Genomic DNA, 15,253 nt, shown 5'->3' on the forward strand with positions numbered 1-15,253 from the left:
TTCTCCCCCAAATAGTGTTCGTTCTTTATGAAGACATACTTTTTATTATAATGAAAAACGCTGTAGGAACTTTTTTTCTTTTCCAGGTACCTGAGCTAATTGATCAATGACTTGATTTCCCTACTGTATTAGGGAAGATATTCAGAACCTTTTAACTTTTTCTCTTACCTCTGTCTGCTGTTCTGGCAATTTCATGTTGTCAAAGATTCTGAAAACAATTCTAAATAAATCCTGCCACCAGTGTTTTTCATAAGTGTGGCCATAAGTTTTCATTATCTCGAACATTACTGTTAAACCCCTAAAATGATAAAAGACAAGTGGAAAGCTATAATACAAAAAAGTATGCCACATCAGAATCCCCTCTTAATATAGTTTTTAGAGGTCGTAAAGCTACTAAAAAAGTTTAAAACTGGTTTTAAACTAACACAAGATACTCAGTTTTAAGAAATTTCCACAGTAAAACAGGTTTCTTTGGGAGGCATCATGTAGGAAAAAATTCCAAAGGCCTTGGCCTTAAAAAAAAATGTTTTATTTCATTTATCTTCCACTCCCATCCCATCATTCCAGCATTTTAAGATTGTAAATGAACCAGCTTCCAGTTCTGTTGATCTGCTCTACTGTACTCCTGGTTTCTAATTCATTGATTTCTGCTCTAATCTTGGTCAACTGCTTCCTCGTGCGTGGATTAGGCCTGTCCCTCTGTTGCTGTTCCAGCTTCTTGAGGTGAGAATATAAAAACTGCATTTTAGATTTTTCTATTCTTTTGAGTGAGGCTTGGATGAATCATCGAACTTTACATCAAAAACCAGGGATGTACTGTATGGTGACTAAAATAATATAATAAAAAAACATTAAAAAAAAAGATTGTAAATGAAATTAAAGATTGTGAATGGTCATCATAAAATTCCTGGGAAATCTTTTTCAAAGAGATATAGGACTTTTTAGCTAACACTTTAATTGTTCATAGAGTATCCCTGAACAAAAGGATTTATAAAACTGATCCACTAAGACATTCATGTGAGCATTTTGCTTCCTACTATATTCCAGGGACAGAGCAATTCTTGTCACCCAGGAGTACCACAGTAAGTATTTACTGAACAAATAAAATGCTTAGCAGCACATTCACTGTCTTTTGAATAAGTGTTAAAATTAAAACTCAATATTGCCTTCCTGATTCCTAATTAGCTTCCTCTAAATAATAATCCCTTCATGTAACCATTAAAAAGCTTGATCTTTTCTCTATATGTTACTTTCTTCTAGCAAAATAGGTATCTTTCCATTTAGAAAAAGGTTTATATTTCTAAAAAGTCTGATGGTAAGCCAGAAAAAAATGTTATTTGAGAGACTCCATAAGGACTGGTTCATAGTCCAGCTCATTTGCTCCTATGCTACCTCTGGGCTTAATATATGTTTGGCACATAGCAGGTTCTAACTAAATATTTGTTAAAAAACGTGTGAACTACATTTGGCCCTATAGCAAGATCACAGCATTTTATGTGATCCATAAGACACCTAATGTGTACAATGAAAAGTAAAGGAACCGTAGTAAGAAATTTCTGTGGAAGAAACATACTCTCTTTTTTGGGAGAAGCCTGTTGGAATTCATGTTTCCCCTAAATGGAACAAGGCTCCCTCTTCCTCCATCTCCTGGGCTTGAAATCCATTTCCTCCACTCTAAGGAACGGGATGCTAACTCCTACCGCTAGGGGTAAGGGGATGTGGGAATCCTGTTTCTTCCAGGCCCACAAAGCAAACACAGAGCTACAGAGGTTTCCGAGGATTTTCACTGCTCAAGAAATCTTTTTGAAAGCAATATTTAAGTTGCTGGTACAGGGAAAAAGAGTATGTGAGACCCTAGGTTAATTAACCAACCCTAAACCTACAGAATTTTGAAGCAATCAAATGAGAACACATGTGAAAGTACTGTGTAATTAACCTGTTATACAAATCATGGTATTAACATTTTAAAAAATGTAATCTAAATATCAGCCCTTACAAATCCTGGAATGAAGTAAGAAAAACCCATTACTGAACAAAGTTTACTCATATTTTTCTTCTCCTTTATTAACTAGAATACATATTTTTTCTCTTCTCTTTAACAACTAGAACTCATCCATAATCCGAACATGGGATATGGCAAGAAGGAAAGCAGGACAGTCCTAGACAAGGACAGGCTCAAAAACTAAGAAAGCAGGAAGGTCCCTCAAATAAATTTCTACAAAGAAACAAGGGCTGGGAGGGGGTGCCATGTTTATATGATGTGTCTGTCATATGTTAGCTGCTTCAATGACATGGCTGGACAATTCAAAGTTGTAAATCTCAGTAAGTTAGTTTACATGAATCAGGGGTTACCTTGAATTTTATCAAGTTCCTAACAGGTGCACTGCCAAACAATTCTCAGTATCTAAAATTCTGTATACTGTTCTTGTGACTACTAAATTCTATGACAAATTCCCAAGGTTTAAGTCCTATTTTGGATTACTTACCTAATTTTATAAAAATTTGTTGTAATAAATAAAAATGAACTTTCTTAGGATATATATCAAATTCCACCTTGGATGGGGATGAGGGTGGTTGTGGCATAAGGGGAGGAAGGAGAGAGTCACTCCTTCATTATAGTCCTATCACTGATGTTACAAGTATATACTACCTTTCCAATTTAAAAAAAATCCAACAAAGTTAACTGCCCAAACGACTAATGATTCTCCCTAAAAAGAAGATGGAATACATAAAAGACAGATTTTATTTAAACATGTAATTGAACTCATGATGCCTCAAGCACTTGTTGACAGGTAACAGGATACACAAATCAGTCATTTCAATTTGGTTGTAAAAAATGTAGGATAAAAATTTTACTATGGGATTGACATGAGCTGTTAACATTAAGAAGTGTGTATTGAATGCTTACCCAGTTACATTATATCCATAACAGTTTCTTTACAAATGGACTACACATTCATATAGATCTTTTATTGAGAATATACTTTTGAAAGAGCTTATTCTTTTTTAATAGACCTACATTATTCAAAACTGTGTTACTGACCAGTCTTCAAAGAGAAATGGTTCTTTATCTAGAGTTCACCAAGGATGTGCACTGAGAAATTCTTCTAGCATTCATCAGGAAATAAATTTTGCCACTAACTTCAATTTTTAGTTGGAAACAAATGTATGAAAGACAGAATGTGTAAACTATTAAATTAACATAGAAGCTAAAACTCAAAGTAGTATGCTAGACTAAAATCTGAAGGAAAAGTAGTATTTCCATTTTTACTGTTGCTCCATTTAACATTTTAAAATCCGCCTATCAAATAATTACTGAATTTGATAAAACACATGACTTAGGGACATATGGCCTTCAACTACTGAACTTATGTTCACGTAAGAAAAGTTAACTGAAGTCAAAGTGAGCCTTTCAAAATTGTAGTTACAAACACTGATTGTTACCTGGTTCTTACATCTAATTTGCATCTATTGATGATACAGGATAACTCAAAGAGAATTGGGAACCATCCTCTCACCCAAACCCTGTCTTCAGGCGCCACATTTATATCATCGCTTGTGTACTCCTTGAAAGCCTTCAAGAAGAAAGGTAGACATACTTAAGGCAAAACATAACACCTGTATATTATTTCTCAAAAAAAACTTTTTAAATGCTTTACAAATCGAAAGTGAGCAATTTGATAAACAACAATTTATAGAAAGATGGAGATTATAACTGCCTATGAAGAGCACTGCACTAAAATCCCGAGGTTGGTTTCAGCTTCAACTCTGTCATCAGCTTTTCTGTATTATTCTATTTGCCAGGTTAAGTCAGGCTTCCATTTTTATCGTTTCCCTGGTTATGACACACGCAGCCTTATCAGCCGCCCTGGGAAGTGTGAAGGTCAAATGAGTCAATGTATGTAAAAAGTACTAAGCACCCCATAATCTTACTACCAAATCTATAATGCATCACTTCTCTTGATGACAGTTAGAGAGAGATTCAGATATACAAGTTAAGGTTGGCAGCCAGGTTGCCAATTCAACTTTTTACTTCAGTGTTTAAGTCCACACTCATCCAGTCAACTTCAGTACTACACAGCACCACATGCAAGAAACAGTATGGGCTAATGGCTAAAAAACACAGGATTTGGTTCAAACCCTAGGTCTCCTTTACTAGCCCTGCAACCATGGACACATTTTTTTAACTTCTTTGTGCCTCAGATTCCTTACCTCTAATGGGGCTATAACACTACCTATCCCACAAAGTTAAGAACATTAAACAAGTTAATACATGTGAAATACTCAGAAAAACACTTGACATCTTTAATAAATGACAGCTATCATTACACTTGGAAAAACAAACCCCTGACACCTTTAATAAATGATAGCTATCATAACTAATCACTTAAGTCAGTATCAAGCTCAGATCATTTTGGGGTTTACTGAAAAATAAGTGCTTCATGTCCCCTCAATTCCCAAATAAACTTTGATCTCAGACTGGAAATAAATACCTAGCAAAATTTTGTTTACTAAATGACGCTATACCTGAGGTCTATCAGACACATATTTTGCACAATGGCGAATAAGTCGAATTGCTTCCATACTTGTGTCTGGGAAAGCTGCATTGCACGCAAATTCAGACAAACACTTCACTGCATCCTGGAAAGAATCAATGGTCGCTGGAAAGTGTTTTTCAAACACAAGAGCTAAAAGGGTGGAAAATATGTCAAAATAATTATAATTTCAATTATTCTTAACTGCACCAAAAACCACCAACCCCCGGTTGTAAAGCATACTTAAGGTGAAGGGTTTTGATGTGTAACAGACAGGGCTTCGTATCTGTCATTACTGCTTACTTAACTGTCTTGAGTAGTGGGGAGAGGGACAGAGGTCTGTGTTTTCTTTGCACAATAAACCCAGCACGTAATATAGTGACAGTACACAGGTACTGAATCAGTAGCTGTTGAGTTGAATATACAAAATTACGTTCAACCTATCTGTATTTCAGTCTCTTAATCTATGAAAAATGATGATGGTCATCATTATCATCTTTCAGACAGGCTTAACTTACATCCTCAGTATTTACTTCTCCCTTACAGTCAAAGAAGGCTGTGTAATGGAGCGGTCAAAAACCTCTCCCTGGCTTTGAATCCCAACAACTCCATCATGCACCTTATGCAGGTCACTTAACCTCACTGGGCCTGAGTTTCCTGAAGATACTTATAAAGTTGTTGTAAAGACAGAAAGAAACACACTCAATGTGCTTACTGTTCTTGCCATATGGTAAACATTCAATAAATGTTAACTATAATAATGTAGTAACAATATTATTGTCATTAGTCCTCTGTTTCTACAGGCAAAACTTAGTAAACTTAAAACCCAGAACAGGCCCATGACATTTGTATTATCTTCTGAACAAATTAAAGTTTTGCTTTTTTTTTTTTTTTAAACTTGAACGCAGGCAGAAGAATACTCACTGACGATGTGCCCTGTTGTTTGGAATGCAAGTTCCACTATGCTTTCATCTTGATCAGATGCAGCTAGATGAAACACAGAGAAAATGTTCTTCCATCCAGACCGAATGTTAGCAGCTTGAGAATTAACCATTTGTGCTATACACCGTACAACCATATCTCGAATTGTTGGAGACCTAAAATATTAATATAATTGCTTGGATATGCATTTACATAAAACCCATCAGTTTTTTTCCCCCTTCTTCTGTTTTCCCCCTGCTGTGGAAAATAATAAGGTATTTTTCTGATATTAAGCAATTCAACAAATATAATACCTGTTCCGTTTCATTATATGTTCAAATGGTCTTAAGAAATCCTTCTGGAATCTGAAATTAGCAAGCTCCCCTTTCTCTAAAAACTTCATTGACAACTGCCTCAAGGAGTCTACTGCAAAAATAGCTACATCTTCATTAGGATTACAGCCAACCTGCAATGGCAAGAGAAATATAGGGTGCTAACGTCAGCAGTGAAAATTTATTTCTTCATTTTTGTTTTAGAAAAAATATATGACTAATAGCATAGATAAGTAAATCCTAAAATTCTCCACAAAGACACTAGGTGTACTAACTATTTCTCAACAACAAAAACATATTTTAACTAAATTCTTAAAACCTATAGCAATCACTTCTTAAAAAACAAAAACGGGATTCAAAGGGTTTTCTAATTTTAATTACAAAAATGTAATTTAAAAAAGCCAAAAAAGGAAAAAAGTCTCAATTAGATTATAAGGAATTTTAAACAAAAAACATTACAAATATAAGCAAATCGTACAATTATTCAAATACCTTATTAAAATGATCGCCAATAACTTCCCAAATACGAGACCACTGCAATCTTATTCTTCCCATGTTGTAATACGATATTTCTACTATTTTTTGTAGACTAAACATTCTTGGATGTGTAGTGGAAAGTAATTCATCCATAGACACGGCACAGAGCCAACGGACAAAATCCACTATAACATAAATAGATTTACATTTTTTTAGCTTAACTTTCAAGTCTTTTAGCCAAAAACCCAATTTATAAGTGAAATAAATGTACATACTTACCAATAGCGTTTCCATCTAGCCTTGTTGATCCTGTAAATATTCTAAAGAAAAGAAACATAATTCAAAAATTTATAAAGTCTTACTTCTGTTACATCAATTCAAAAGTAAGTAGCCTGAGGTACTTGCTACTTTAAATCTGGTTTAAGGGAACAAAAAATCAGGTAGTCAAATGAATGTTTTGACATATCATTTCATAACAAGTAGTTTGGATGTTCCTGCCTCCCTCCTTTGCATTAGATAATACAACAGAGTAAGAATATATTGTTGTAATTTTTATTAGTAAGCTTCAAACACTACATCAACATGAGACTCTAAGGATAAGGAAAATATTAATTTGTAAAACTAACATAACTGGCACAGTACAAAACAGAAGATTTTTTTCAATTTTTCCTGATTATCTACTAGCATTAAACATGTTCTTAAGATAAAAAATTCTACTTAGTTTTTACAAGTAACATACACTTGATTGGAAAGCTCATTTATGTCAAATTACAAGCAACAGAGGCTTGCAAATAATCTCTAACAGTTTAACCAAGAAGTGGCTAAATAACTTTTCTTGGAAAATTCAAATATTTAGAGTTCAGCTGTGTTGTCCAGCTTTGCCCAGCTTTCTCCACTGAGCTTTTTCTTTGTTTCAAAGTTTTGTAACAGATTTCATCATAAACCTATTAGTCCTCTTTTAAAGTCTGCATTTTTACCGATGCTCTGGGTTTGTAACCAAGGGTTTGATGTGCCTTCCAGGGTGAACTGATATTCCTCAATTTACACTGTGTACCACAGGATTTGCATAGCAAAGAGGTAACCTTAAAGGCAGAAGCAGGTCAAATATTAAGCTTAGAAACAGAAGTAATCTGGGGTGTCTCGGTGGCTCCACTGGTTAAACGACCAGCTCTTGGTTTCAGCTCAAGCTGTGATCTCAGTGTCATGAGACTGAGTCCCGTGTCCGGGCTCTGTGCTTACTGTGGAGTCTGCTTGGGATGCTCTCTCCCTCTGTCTCTCCCCCCTGCTCACCCTCTCTCTCTCTCTCTCAAATAATCTTAAAAAAAAAAAAAAAGAATTAAAAAGTAATCAGAGTAACAGTAATAGTTACCAACAATTACAAAGTAGGTGCTATTCTAGGTGTTTTAGAATATAACCACTCACTTTATAATCACAAATATAATTACAAACTAGTAGGGACTAGTTTATTTCTAATTTTATAAACTTAGAAACTGAGGCACAAAGTTATTTAATAACCTCCTCAAAGTTACTGAACTAGTAAGTGCTACAGCCAAGATCAAACCAGGCTGGGCACTCCACAGTCCACCCTCTTAACTACTTGATATACTGCCTCACACTTACCTGAGCAAAACATGAACATTTAAAATATATTCTGTTTTTTTTCCTACTATGTCCACTATATCCATGTTGTGAGTATATCATGATTTTTTAACCTAAGTGCCCTTGAAAGTCTGTCCATGTGTTGTGGCAATGAGTAACAAATACAAGACAAGGAAAAACCCAAAAACTGACAACATGATGACTCAGACTCTGATCTGCTAAAGGAATATTTTAAGATTTCCTCTATTGCTCTTGTCAGTAGAACAAAATAATAATTCAAAGATCTGGCTGAGAACATCATCTAGGGGGAAAAAGAGAATAGTAAAGGCTCCATTTAATCCAGTGGTTAGACTGGATCCGTAGAGCATAGCAGTCTGTGGAGGCATTTAAACTTAAGCCTTCATAAACTAAGGCAAGAGAACAGAGCTATGTTTCACAAAATCAGTCTATGAAATGGATTCTACATTCCTTATATGAAAAGCAAAGGACAGATCCACGAGAATCTTGTGTTAATATTAAAAGACATGTCCTAAAAACCACGAGCAGGAAAACAAAATGACAGATTACCGCTTCAGCCACAAATGAAAAGCAATGCAGCAAAAAAAAAAAAAAAAAAAAAAAAAGTTGACAAAACCTGCAGATTCTGGACCACATAAACTTTAAACTGTACACAATACAGAGGCAAACTAAGTTACCATATATGTAAAAATTTTTCACAGTGAAAATATCAGAGGTAACACTTATTTCTAAGACCTAATCAGAAGATATTTATAAGCAAATGCAGTTGGAGATGAGCTACACGTATTTTCTGATAGGAGAGAGAATGTTTCAAGTATAAAGCTAGATCTGGTGGCTTAAAATTAATAAAGAAACAAACTATGGTACTGTTTTTTAACTTTTAGTGGTAACTCATTCCTGGACAAAATCTACTCCTGCACAGTTAAAGTAGCTTTTAATAGAATCATATATTTTTTCTCTTAAGAAACAGAAGCTATAAATAAGCAAAACAAACAAACAAAAAAAACTTTTGATTTTTCATGTTTACTTCCTATACTTGTCATAACAGATTATTCAGAACAACAGACCAAAGGACAAGAAAATGACTTGCTGCAAGATAAGTACAGAACTTTCCAGGATGATGACTAACAATATTCGCACTACTGACTTGAATACCTAGGTTATCTGACTTAGCTTATGAATTTAGAATCAGAATATTACATATGAAAATATACTCAGATACTGAGAAAGGAATTCAGAAGAAACTTTAATGAGAAAGTGAAAAGCATCACACAAGAAATATAATCTTATAGTAAACCAAAGATGTAACTTTTAATGCTTTTATTGTAAGCTAAAATTTAAATGTTGAGGTTCTGTATAAAATCGGACATTGGATTTATGTTTGCAGAAGTTATTTGATGATGCATTTGAGACAACAAAGTACTGACAGAATTTGTGTTAAGACTCCTCTAAAATATGTTAAATTCTTAAAATGGAGACGCATATCATTTACTCAAATGAGTGTTGTCTCCCTTCAACAAACAGTGGATGGACGGATAAATTAGAACTGGCTATGGTCATATAAAATAGACTATGGAAATAAATAGTAGGTAAAATGTTAACTCTTGCCTGAAGAGATTCTCATAATGAGTGAAGAGGATTTTTTTTCAAGGCAGGAAAATCATTTGGAAACAAGCTACCCTGAAAGCAGAAGGGCAGACATTACTACACTGCTCTCCAGTTGGACATGCAAGCAGAGAGATGGAGAGGGTAAGAGAGTGTATGCTCAAGAGACATGCTGCCTGAGTCTATGTCCTGACACCACGTCTCAAAATTCTTTGTGGATGAAACCGTCCCTGTAACAATAATCAAGACAAGATTAGTTGTGAGGATGAGCAAGTTATTTAGGCCCCGTCTGTCTCAGTTTCCTCATTTATAAATTAAGGACAACAATAATACTCATCTCATGAAGTTACTGGAAGTATTAAGTGATAAGTAATACCTGGAAAGTACTTCAAAAAGTGCTAAGCACATGGTAAGCCTTCAAGTTATACAGGGGGTATAAGAGGAGATGCAATCTTTCTTCAGCCTTTACAAGGAAAAGACAAATGACCTCCTTCCCTTATTAAAAAAAAAAAAGGTCAGCAAGTGAAGATTAAAAGTTCTTTTCAAAGAAAAAGTTGCAGGGAATATTTCCAGGGTCAGCAGCCACTGAACACTCTATAGTTCAGTCTGTACTTAAAAGCAAGAAGTTTTATCTGAAGTAAAATTCTGGATTAGTGCAAGTCTTCAAGCACCAAGAAAAATATATGTGTTGTATTTCTGAAAGTTTCATCAGAAGTAATAAAAAAATTTAAATGTCAGTGGTGTAAAATATTAAGTTTCAAATATTTGGGCATTCATCTAGAAAAAGCTAATCTTCAAAAGAACACTTAGTATCGATTCACTTTTAGAGAACAAACTAAAAATGAGGAATATTTGGTAATGTATATAATATACAAACTCTGAAGTCCTTTCCAAAGAAGCTTGCAATGAGAATTCCCAGCAATCCTTCATTTACCCATAATGTAATTTTATATCAAACAGAACTTGAAAGACAGATCACACTCCATTTTCATATAGGGGAAAATAAGAGCAATTACAAAGAAAATAAAACGTGTTGGGGCGCCTGGGTGGCACAGCGGTTAAGCGTCTGCCTTCGGCTCAGGGCGTGATCCCGGCGTTATGGGATCGAGCCCCACATCAGGCTCCTCAGCTATGAGCCTGCTTCTTCCTCTCCCACTCCCCCTGCTTGTGTTCCCTCTCTCGCTGGCTGTCTCTATGTCTGTCGAATAAATAAATAAAATCTTTAAAAAAAAAAAAAAGAAAATNGTTCCCTCTCTCGCTGGCTGTCTCTATGTCTGTCGAATAAATAAATAAAATCTTTAAAAAAAAAAAAAAAGAAAAGNAAAAAAAAAAAAGAAAATAAAACGTGTTCTTTTTCATCAAGATTACCATTTCCCTAAAGCCCACTAATATCTATTTTAAGTTAAATTTTCATACTGTTTATCTCCTTCCTATATTCCATGATCTAAAGAGCAAAATTATAGCCTGCTTCATCAAAATCACCATGTATCACAATACAATCTTATATTATTTAAGGAAAGTTATTTTGGCAATAACTTTTCTTTTTTTAATCACTACAGAGCACACGGTACCTAAATGCTACAGAATTTAACAGTAGACATTTGAAAAGGGAATAAAATGAATACCTTACCTATCTACAGCAACAACAACACTTTGAGAACTGGTTTCTCCGATGGATTCCTGAATACTTGCTATCTGCTTCCAGTCCACATTTCCTCCAACTTCCGCACATAAAAGAGAGTCATTTCAGTTAGAAAATAATTCAGTGGAAGAATACACTTATAGTTCTAAAATGTATTTCTGAAATCAGTTATTTTCCTAATGGAAGAAATAAAGCTTTTGATAAATAATTCTTTTGGCATCAGTGACCTATATATCAAGGCCAAATGAGCTTAATTAGCTATACTAAGTGGCATATAGGCCTGGATTGTTATTAAGACAAATTGTGCATCCCGAGATCAACAAATTAGGGGCACTGAGAATTCAGATCACAAATTTATGACAGTAGGCATAATTTCCGTTAATGTTTAAGAAGCAGCACTAACTGCAGTTTCAACGTTACCTTCTTAGGATGATTCCCAATTCCATATAATTAGATCTCCCTGTCATTTAATCTCCAGTCCTCTATCTACAAATGCTGATTGGAAATTTTAACTGTATTTTCTAATATCTTCTTATTCAAAAGAATCATTTCTCCTCCCCCCCCCAAAACTGGTTCCATATGTTGGACAATAGAGCAATTTTCCCAGTTTTCAAACTCTTTCAAACCTCACCATCATCTTTGGTATCTTTCCCCTCCTCCACCAGTCACTAAATCTTTCTTTTGACCTGTTTCTGGCATCATTCCTTCATTTTCATTCTTACTCAGTTTAGAGCCTTGTAATTTCAGGGCTAGATTATGGATAATTTCCTGACTGCTTTCCCTACTGCTAATTTTTCCCCTCTTCAATCTCTTTCCAGTCTCCTGTCAGGTTAATTTTTCTATATCATCACATTCATTTTGCTTACTATTACTTTCAGGATAAAGCATAAACTTTTTAAGCCTAGCATTTAAGGCAGTACCCTCCAACATTCTAGACATTACAGAATCCATTCAGGCCATCCCTCAACTATCTAAAACCCATTTGAGTTCTCAGAAAGGATTCCTCCCGTTGTTCCTCTGAACTAAGCATTTACTTAAATAAGTAATAGTCGATTCAGGACTTCTTCCATACAGTTTCACATAAATTACTATAGGTGTGTTAATGTTGCTTTCTGAGAACAATAGAAAGTTCCCTAAGGCAAGGAACCAGGTCATACACATTTTTTTTGTTGTTATTTCTCAACCTCACTCGATATTAAGTCCAAAGCAGATGCTAAGAAATATTTGTTGACTCAACTGACCAGACACTCACTAAATGCCTTTCTGAATGCAACCATAATAGATGATATTATTTAAAGCAGCTGAACTCAAATTCTCTTCCAGGAACTGAACAATGTGAAAAAGATGTGATCTTTGACCTCAGAGAGTTTATCATCTACCAGGAGACACAGACTGAGACAGACTCATAACCAGCTTTAGTAAAATGTAATAATTACTTCATCACTGAGATAAACTAATGACATATAATACAAGTTTTGCTAAATAGAACTAATTTTGGTAGGGGAAGGAAAATAGGGGTATTAGCTCATGGAAAGCCTTCATATATGATGATATGATCAAATATTAATTCAAGTTGGACCTAGGATAATCATGTAGAAGAGGAGGCAGAAGGAATAGGAGCAGCATATATAAACTAATGGAAGGATGAACGTAAACATCATGTTTTAACATACTTGGTTACAGCCATATGGAGGATCTAGCTGGGGACAAGAGAGAAGGGGAAGAACAGAAGTAGGAGATGAAGCTGGAAAGAGAGGCTAAAATAAAAACATGAAGATCCTTGACTGTTATGTTTAATGTATTGCTTTTGAAAACGGAATAATATGGGGCACCTGGGTGGCTCAGTCGGTTAATCGACAGACTCTTGATTTCAGCTCAGGTCATGATCTCGGGGTCCTGGGATCAACCCTATGTCGGGCTCACCACTTGGCAGGGAGTCTGCTTCTCTCCCTCTCCTTCTTCCTCTGCCTCTCACCCCTGCTTGCGCACATGTGAGCGTGCTCTCTCTCAAATAAATAAATCTCAGGAAAAAAAAAAAGACTGAAAACAGGGAACAATAGACCTTTAGAAGCCTGACATAATGCAACTTGTTTTCTAAAAGATACTTCTGGTAGTATCTGTAGAACACAGTGAAATAGGAAGAGATACTAGAGCTGGAAAGACAAATAAAGAGTCTATTTCTATAATACAAGTGAACAAGGATGAAAGCCTGAAATAAGTGACAGAGAAATAGAGTGGTTAGGGAAATAGTGTCAAGCAAAACTTGAAGCACATTGGCACGTTACAGGAATTTAACGAAGAAAAACCTACAAGAAAAAGTAATGCCCATCACCACTAACTTCCTTTGTGTATCATCTGAATGTCCTTCTTAGTAAGCTTTTTTTATATTTAAGAGCTTTTATTATTATATTTAAATATAATAATCTGTAATCATTAAGAAATATAGAGGAATAAAAAAAAATACAAAATGTTTGGCAATCCAAAGAACCTATTTCAAAAACACATGAAATCTTTCAAAGATCTGTATAACACTGTAACATGATAGGCTAATAGTTTCAGCTTTACCAAATTACTCAAAAGCACAAATACTCAGATAAAAAACAAAGAGGTAGGAGTGAATATTCACTTAAGATTTATGATTTATATGTCCAAATCACTGAATTTTTAAACTTTGATATATACCTTAAAAGAACAGTATGCATATAATTCTAATAATCATATGCTACATTGGCGCCTGGGTGGCTCAGTTGGTTAAGTGTCTGCCTTTGGCTCAGGTCATGCTCTCAGGGCCCTGGGATTGAGCCCTGCATCGGGCTCCCTGATCAGCGGGGAGTCTGCTTCTCCTTCTGCCTCTCACTTGTGCTCTCTCTCTCAAATAAACAAAACCTTTTTAAAAAATACCATATGCAATGTATTAATAATTACAAGTTTCATGTTTCCAAAAAATGGAAGTACAGACTTGCATCATATCAGTCAGAAAGTCAGATAAACATACACTCAGCCCTATTAACGTGGTTACATGGAATACTTGGAGGCGGATGCTATCAGTAAAGGAGGATACTAATTTATTTTTTAAAAACCATATATATACACAGATTAAACCTGCTCAAATGTCTGGACTACAGCTCTTCTAGCTTAAATTCTGACTACAGCATCCTGCTGAAGAAAACATCTGTTGCCTGAGCAAGTGACAGGGCACAGATGGACAGGGGTGGACATGTGCCACATTGGGCTAGCGGATAACCAATGAGATGGCCTGAAGGGAAGACTCTGCCCAACAGGGGCCAAGTCAACAGACTGAATCCCTCTAGGATGTAGACTCAAAAATGAGAGACCCAATCAATCAGGAATGAGTGGAGAATGAAGCAGGCCAAAAAGAAAAGTAGGTGAAATCCAGATAAAGCATGAAAGAGAGGTGGAAGAATATGGCTGGTTGTTTGGCTGGCTTGTAAGCCTGAACTTTTTATTTCATTTCCAGATTCAGAAAGTGTTTAGTTTTATCTAAATTCCCTTTTCCCGAAGTGAGAAGGCAGGTCATCTCATATTCTTACAACGTAAGTAGCACAATAATGATCAAATTAATTTTATTTACTTTCAAGTATACTAGGAAACATTATCAGCAAGTATCATTATTTCTCATTTGACTAAAACTTTTAGAAGAAAAAATACTCCACTGGTGTTTTCTTTTTAATGTAACCTACTTTTATTACTTGCCAAAATTAAACCCTGGCAATTTGCACCTGTCATTTTAGCCTTCCTCTACTCCGCAGGCCTTTAAAAAAAAAAAAGCCTTTCAAAAGTTACTGAATCAATCAACGCACATTCATTTCACTTGTTGGTAAATATTTTTCATCTGTATCTCAGACTCCCAGGTGATGTAAGTCACCATGAAGGTGCTCACCGGTTCTAAATCCTGCTGGGTCATCAAGTTATCAGGTATACACCCTCACCTCCCAGAACGACAGCATCTAAGATACAAGTGGAGTAAGAGAACTGCCCTGCTGGCTACCACAGTTGAAATATCACTAAGAAATAACTGTCCCCAGTCCAATTTGGAGCCACAACATGGTCCTGGTGTTTCTTCTTCCTCTATGGATCATCTTAAAGGGAAATATTCCTAGATC

General features: G+C 35.3%; 1 protein-coding gene across 3 annotated transcripts in view; it reads right to left on the reverse strand.

The window, feature by feature from the left end:
• ARFGEF1 (ADP ribosylation factor guanine nucleotide exchange factor 1) overlaps positions 1-15,253 on the reverse strand; it is a 153,624-nt gene that overhangs the window by 21,358 nt on the left and 117,013 nt on the right. For all 3 annotated transcript variants that reach the window (XM_002916380.4, XM_019796558.2, XM_019796560.2), the window contains exons 23-30: positions 11,118-11,208; positions 6,545-6,585; positions 6,281-6,450; positions 5,771-5,922; positions 5,460-5,632; positions 4,528-4,688; positions 3,445-3,575; positions 169-298 (exon numbers count right to left, since the gene is read on the reverse strand). In XM_002916380.4, the coding sequence (XP_002916426.1) occupies positions 169-298; positions 3,445-3,575; positions 4,528-4,688; positions 5,460-5,632; positions 5,771-5,922; positions 6,281-6,450; positions 6,545-6,585; positions 11,118-11,208 (1,049 nt within the window). The remainder of the gene's footprint in view (positions 1-168; positions 299-3,444; positions 3,576-4,527; positions 4,689-5,459; positions 5,633-5,770; positions 5,923-6,280; positions 6,451-6,544; positions 6,586-11,117; positions 11,209-15,253) is intronic.

Source organism: Ailuropoda melanoleuca, chromosome 9 (genome assembly GCF_002007445.2).
Source record: "Ailuropoda melanoleuca isolate Jingjing chromosome 9, ASM200744v2, whole genome shotgun sequence".
In the NCBI taxonomy this organism is placed as follows: Eukaryota; Metazoa; Chordata; class Mammalia; order Carnivora; family Ursidae; genus Ailuropoda; species Ailuropoda melanoleuca.